Source organism: Neopelma chrysocephalum, unplaced genomic scaffold, assembly GCF_003984885.1.
Source record: "Neopelma chrysocephalum unplaced genomic scaffold, ASM398488v2 Primary Assembly neopelma1_43, whole genome shotgun sequence".
Classification (NCBI taxonomy): domain Eukaryota; kingdom Metazoa; phylum Chordata; class Aves; order Passeriformes; family Pipridae; genus Neopelma; species Neopelma chrysocephalum.
This window is the reverse complement of record NW_020897702.1, coordinates 16676063-16683349: the sequence shown is the minus strand read 5'-3', so window position 1 is coordinate 16683349 and position 7287 is coordinate 16676063. Positions and strand designations below refer to the sequence as shown.

The 7287-nt window shown below is 38.2% G+C and overlaps 1 protein-coding gene across 1 annotated transcript in view; it reads left to right on the top strand.

Annotated features, from left to right (window-relative positions):
* The first annotated feature begins 211 nt into the window (after positions 1–211).
* The window catches only part of LOC113964788 (N-acetylated-alpha-linked acidic dipeptidase 2-like), a 32794-nt gene continuing 25718 nt past the window's right edge, over positions 212–7287 (top strand). Inside the window, 3 exon segments of the mRNA XM_027677460.1 lie at positions 212–2709; positions 2711–2814; positions 4349–4460. Of these exon segments, the coding sequence (XP_027533261.1) occupies positions 2588–2709; positions 2711–2814; positions 4349–4460 (338 nt within the window). The 5' untranslated portion in view covers positions 212–2587.

Genomic DNA, 7287 nt, shown 5'->3' with positions numbered 1-7287 from the left:
TAGTGGTGTTAACACACATCTCCATCCCAAAGTTACCCGCCTGCAAGATATGGCCACTGGGCATGCATCCTATATTCTTTTAACTGTATCTTTAGAAGCAAAACGAGAGAATTTTACATAAATCAGTAACAAAAGTATTTATGACTATAGTCACTCAAGTTCCACCTAAACATCAAGAAATAGTATAAAAGTAAGTCAAGAATAGGGAAGAAGTTAGGGAAGGGAAGACTCCATTGTAACTTCTGAGATCAGTCGATGGGCAAACCTGTTTTCTCTGCCATAGGGACGCCTATCAGGTAAGAACCACACTCTATGTGCACTGAATACTTTTATTTGGGATTAAGGCTTGTCTTTGTATTGCTTTGAATACATTCTTGCATTCAGGTAATATCACCGGCAGTCTTCAAACCATAACCTGTCACGATTTTGTACTAATAAAGAGTGTAATTCCGTAACCCGTCAGCATGAGTCCTTCACAGGTGCTGGCAGCTGCCAGCAGTGGGTAACACACTTGAATAAGGTGGGAAGACCCACTGAGGGGTCTCCCTTATGCTGTTGGTGTATTTCCCTGAATAAGTCAGTCAAACCGCCCTCCAATCCAGCAGGACTATTCAGTGAAGGGTCCCCATGATGGGACACTGACAGACTAGTTGACCACAAGGGTCTCAGCTTTCCTGGGGCACTGACAGATGAATAAAACACTGAGAGTCAAGAAAAACTCCCCACAGTAAGGGTCAAGGAAATCTCCCCTTTTCACGTGACAGTCACATATGGCAACTCTATGGTATAGAGGAGTTGGGAGTGAAGGTTAAGCTAAAAAAAAATGGAGGCAGTGTGGGAGAAGATGTTGTTTTAATTTTTGTCATTGTTTCTCACTATCCAAGTCTATTTTAATTTGTAGTAAATTAAATTATTTATCCCTAAATGGAATCTGATTTGCTTATAATGGTAATTGACAAGCAATGTCCTTGTCTTTATTTCAACCCATGACCTTTGTCATCTTATTTCCTGCCCCTCTCCTTTGTGGAGGGTATGTGGTTGAAGACAGATTTACACTGTATGTTATATTGTATTTAACTGTAACATAATATACTCCACCTGTGGCCAATCCATGGCATGTAAGAACATGTCACAACTAATAACTAATATTAGTACTGTATTTTAAGTGGTAGAAACCACTTTGTTGCTGCTGTTATTCAACCTCAGCATTGCTAATGCCCTTGTCACTTTAAAAAGATGTAGGCATAGAAATAAATGCATTTCAAACATTCTCACTGTTGCTATTCTTACCTTCTTCCTCTGATGTTATCATGTGAGGTCTAAATTTTATCAATTTCCAAAAGCCCTTGTCGTTTTACTGTCTATTATGTGCCAGTCCTACACCTGCGGTGCTATATAAATGCTAATAATACATCAATATGCTCATTCTTTATGAATTCTGTAGGTGGAATTCCATCTGGTTTGTATATGCCAACTGAGATGCTGGTGTGAAATGTCATTGCTGTTCAGAATTTGTGATGGCTTATGAGCAGTTGGGAAATGACAGGGAAAAAAATCACGAAACTGGACGTGCCTATAATTCGAACAAAGACATCCAGCCTGTGCTTGAGATGGTGGCTATCACTGGTGCAGAATACCCAAGTCCTTATTCTCTGGAAAGCCGTAGTGAAGCAATTAGGATATTAACTAGCCTTTTCAGCTTTTTCTGAATATTTTCAGCTCAACCTAATGTGTTTAAGAGAGTTTTGATACTCAGAGTACTGATATTTCTTTCACAAAATGTATCTACTTTGGACTTTGGGAGTGAGTAGTAGGAACTTGGAGCGTTCCTGGCTCCCAGTAAAGCTTTCCTACCTTCAGCCATATAACTGGTCTCAAATGGGCAGTTTCTCAGTTCCAGAAAGATCAGTCTTGTCTTCCATATAGCCATGCAGGAACTCACCAGCAGGTAGTGATGTGCAGGGTCTGAGTAAGTTTGTGCAAAAATATGATGAGTCTATGAACATATTTTTTGACTATTCCCTAGGCTGAAGTTGTGACCTTTTGCATGAGATACTGATGGATTTGACTGAATTAGACTAAGAAAACTTGATCTTAAGAACCCTGAAGTCTTAAGTGTAAAAAGTTAGAGAATATAGAAAATAATTTTGCAACTTTTCCCAGTTGGAAATTGGATGATGCCTGGAAGTGTCCTCACTGGCTAATCTAAATTGTATTCTTAGCTGCTCTAAGTATTCATCACTTGCCAAGGATTAATGTCACTATGGATTACAAAAGGAAGCAATTCAGTGCTTCATTGGTAAAGAGGAAACAAGTTTTCCCTTATTTTCATCTCTTGGCCACTTCCACTGGAACATATTGTGATCAAGCCTAAACCAAGAACTTTCAAAACCAGGAAGTCCTGATAATTAATAGAAATTAGCCTTTTAAATAGTACTTGTAAAGTGCTTGGTGCACAGCCTAGATACATATCTGTCACAGAAATAGACTGCAGCTGTTTTGTGGGGTAAGACTCAGAAATGGAAGTGTTTTATCGCTCTCAGAAAATTGTATCATCATCATCCTGGGTTAAGGATGATTAGGCAGCATGAGAGCTGAGAAACACAGAAGCCAGGGACAGCCCTGGGGCTGCAGGGGGAAAGAGGAGGAGGGGACAGAGGAGGAGGAAGGCAGCTGCTTGCCTGCCCTCCTCACAGCCTGCCAAGCTGCCGGCCAGTGATGCCCCTATGGCCAGGAGCAGGAGCAAGACCACCCTCTGCACATGGCTCCTCTGCCCTGGGATGCTTGGCTGTTTCTTGCTGGGCTTTCTTACAGGTGAGTACAGAGAACCAGGGGCTCACCCCCCAGCTTTTGCCCCCTGCACATACTTAAGTGCAACCCCTGTTGTGATTAACTCACCATCAGGGAGATTATACTGCTTTTTAGGTACATTATAATGTGCTCATCCCACTGCTTTTCTAAGAAGTTGCTCGCTCTAGCAGTTTTGGTCTTTAGGGAGCGAGGAATAGAATGGCTGCGTGCTTCAGCTCACGGCGAGCCCTGGTGAACTGACAGCTTACGAAACCAGCAGCCAGGCGCTGAAAGAGGAAAGATTAATAGAAGAGTTCGAGACTTCAGTGGTTGTCAGATCTCCATTTTTTTTTTAATTGTATTTCCTGATTTTTTACTGAAGATCTATTTAAATGCTCCGATTCAGTTGCTATTTTAGAAACTAAGGGTAGAATGTAGAGGAGGAGGATTTTAACTGGCAGCCAAGAGTGGAGTTACTGAAGTTTTTCATCGTGCACAATGAACTTTACTAGAACATGAGATTTTTTTATGAAGTCACTTTCAGCATTTGATTTTAAATCTAAAATTGCATGTCATTTTTAAACTTGTATCGTAGCACACACTTAAGGCTGAAGCATGAAAGAAAAATCCATGGGGGCTATTAAATATACAAAACGTTAGTTTGATTTAGGAGATCCCTGAGCTGCAAATTTCTGGTGCTTGTGCTATTCTTATACATTTCCCTGAACATCATATTTTGACCATGCTCCAAAACAGGATACTGGGCAAGATGGACCTTTGGTCTAATCCAGTATCACTGTTATGTTTGGAGTGTTACTACAGTTGCATTTAAGTCTAAGGGGTCACACATATTGTGCATGTGACATCACAGGTGTTTGTCTTTCTTATGAAAGTTTTCCCATTTTTGGATTGTCTACCTATAATAATAAAAGGATTTTGTTTTGTTGTTTGTTTTGTTGTTTTCTGCTTAAGACAAATTAATACAGTTTATATACCTTCTCCTACAACCATTTATGGCTACTGAATAAATATTTAACATTCTAAAACTGACTTGGATCACAGTTAACTTTATTCCTTTAATTAATAAATAGTCTAACCCCAAGTCTGTAACTATTATAATGCTAGCAGGGTGTCTATTGAGTCCTAGGCCTTCACTTTAAATATGCCTACACATGTATTTTAAGATATACAAATAAATTAAATAAGGGAATTTCATCACGAGTATCAGGAGTTCAAACCTCACGCTGCAAACAGTTAATTGAGAATTTAAACTATGGTTAAAATTAATGAGAGATGAGTCTGTCTTAAAAAGGCAAGTAAAGGGGATTTACCAGCAATTTAGGCTGTAGTCTTTTGTCATGTTTTAGGCAATTCAAACAATGAAATACATTTTACTTTTCTGCTCTACTTCTCTGAGCTGGCAGACACTGACAGAGGATACTCTAAGCCCTGTTCATCCATGTGGTTTTAACAGTTCAATACTTCGTGTTGCTCAAAGGCTCATACATGTGAGGACTGGCATTCTTGCTAAGTAGGAAGCTTTTCAAATGTGTTTCAGGATGGTTGACAAAACTGTCTGAAAAAACCCTCAACTCTTCAGTTGTCTACCAAAATGTGAGACAGAAACTTGTGGCTGAAATGAAAGCAGAGAATATCAAGCACTTCCTTCGGTAAGCTGTGTGCATCTTGTTTTTTGAACAATTTTATCAGTCACAAAAAAGTGATAACATAAGCTCCCAGGAAGGGCCAATGAAATCAGAGCTGTTAAAATGCTTTGGAAATATTTAGTTTATCCAGAATGTCTGAGGGAAGGAGAAGGGAGAGGCTCACAACTCTTCTGTTCCTCTTCTCCCAATTTTTGAAGTTTTTGAAGTGCTTGTACTGTCAAGTCTACTTCACCCAAGCTATGTTACTGCCAGTGCTTACCAGTCTTTTTTATAATGATTTTTCATCTTCTTGATTTAATAAAGTGTGTCTGTTTTTTCCTTGCAAGTGACTGAAGCTTTTACATCAGATAACTTTGCTTTCTCTCAGAGCAAGACGATTTTACTCTATTTGGGATATGCTGATTACTATGAATTACATTTGATTGATCATCTGTTCAGTGTCTCCTTAAACTTTCACTTTGAGCAGCTAGTCTAAGTAGAAAATTAATATATTAAAAATTAATGGTACAAATTTGCAAGGCACTGAGTTGCATGTATGCTTACAACTGATAATTCCTTTAGTGTGGCCATATTGGATAATATGCTGTTAGTTGGGTGCTTGGACACCCCATTATCCCCTATCTTCTGTCCATGGTCAGTGTGTGTGTATGGTTGGTTAAGTCTCATATGATGTAATTGTTAGTAAATATACTTTTTTGCATCCTAGTGCATCCATGCAGTTCTTTCAAAGCATCTAAAATGCTAAGGATATAAGAGTATCCTTTTGTTTTGCTGTGCATTCCATTGAAAATTTAAAAAAAAATCATTATTGTGTATATTTATATCTTCTACAGAGGAACAAATATATTCACATGAAAAGTAAATAACTCTGGTTAGTAAAATGTTGGTATTTAGCATGTAGGTCAGCAGCTGCATCATGAACATGAAAGGATTACTGACAAGTTTGATGCTAAACCCAAAAGGTTTAATTTCTAACATCAATTAGCTTTTTAAGTCTATAGGCCTTATCTTATTTTGTATTCATTGCTTTCAGTAGATTGGAGACTTCCTGAAAATTATGTTTGAGTGAGAATCTAGGCAACATAGAGGTTGATGACAGCATGAAATAGCTCTGCAATTATGCTGAAGTCTCTTGGCCACAGGATATTAATGGTATCTCATGTGTCTGCTTGCTTTGATGATGGGCCAAGTGTTTCATACTGGTTGGGTTGGGGTTTTTTGCCTAAATTCAAATAAAAATAAGGAACTGCAGAAAAATTGTATTAATGCACTATCCAAAAATTTTGCCAGAAAGTATTAAAAAAGTGAACTTGGGAATTTTGATCCATATTCTTAGTTTTTCAGACTACTAAATTTGCTTTTATCAAGTGGGGAAAATAAACTGAGTCTCATAAAACATCCACTTTAGTCTTAGCATTGAAGCTCTGAAAAGCTTCATATAGCTCTGAAAAGGATTAAACTGTTTAGAAAAATTGAAACAAAAGCATCATGTGTTGTCCAGTATATTTTCCTTGACACCATATATAGTATTTAGACTACTTATGGAATTAAATGGTACTTAAAATACTTGAGAGAATTAAAGTGCAAGAAGAAAACAGGCAACAAGTTTTGGCAAAGGTTGCTTCCAAATCTTGGTGCATACACATCCAGTTTAAAGAGAGGGAAAGACAACAGCAGAGAGCTGTGGTCTACTTAGAGAATCTAGATGTATTCAAATCTAGGGGCCAGGTGGGATTCATGTGAAAGACCTTGATGTTATATTGCTGTAGGTGAGAAGTTCTGATGATTGAAAGAGGTCCCAGGTGGCTGAAAATGGCTGATGTTATGCCCATCTTTAAGTGAGGACAACCTGGAGAGACCGTGGGCTGGTTAGCTTCAATCCCTGGAAGGTGACTGAACATCCTTCTGGAATTTCCAAACACGTGGGGGACAGAAATATAGTTAGGAACAGTCAGCATTTATTTACTTTTTGTGTATATCATCAGTATGATTGCCTTCTGTAAGGAAGGTTTTGAACATCATCTCCCACAACATTCCCCTTTGGAAGCTGAGGAAGTACATGCCAAAGAACACGCTTTTACATGGGTTGAAAACAGTCTGAAATGACAGGTTGAAGTGATACTAATCATGGTATTTGCTACGACAAGTTAATGGTAATTGATGGTATCTGACATCTGTGGGGCAGCCATTGACAAGTAGTGTGTTGGGAATTGGAAGCTCATGCTGAGTACCTGGCTGACTGATGAGCTTTCATCACAGCTTACTTGTCCAGTGGACCAAACAAATTGCAGACAGATTTCTGTAGGGTAGCCCAGAGGGACTGGATACTATTTCTGACTATTTATCACTGTTATGAATTATATCTGATATGGAGGTAAGTATTATTAAGAAGGATTTAATTATTCAGGCTTTTGATTAAAAAAAAAAAAGCAAATCTGTGCAGATAATTTGATATAATGATTTTCAAGTTAAACTTATTAGGACATCAGGACACATTATGCCAATAGTGTACAAATAGATCATCAGATACCAAAATTATTTGGAAGGCTCCTTTCTGAATGTGTAGTTTTCCTAAATTTATTTATGCTCCTTGCATACTGCTCATATTCTTTTGCTGAATGTCTTCGATACTGATTTTCATTGCTTATGTGTACATGTGGCTAATTCTGTTATGCAAAGAGAAGTTCAACTGACTTAACTTAAGGCCTCAGGAGAGATCCTCTTCTCTGACTACATTTTGTATTTGTCCCGATGCAGACTCTGAAAAACAATCATGTTATATAGCTCTAACCTTAAGACCTTACAGTCCAATGTGGCTTGAGGATTAGCT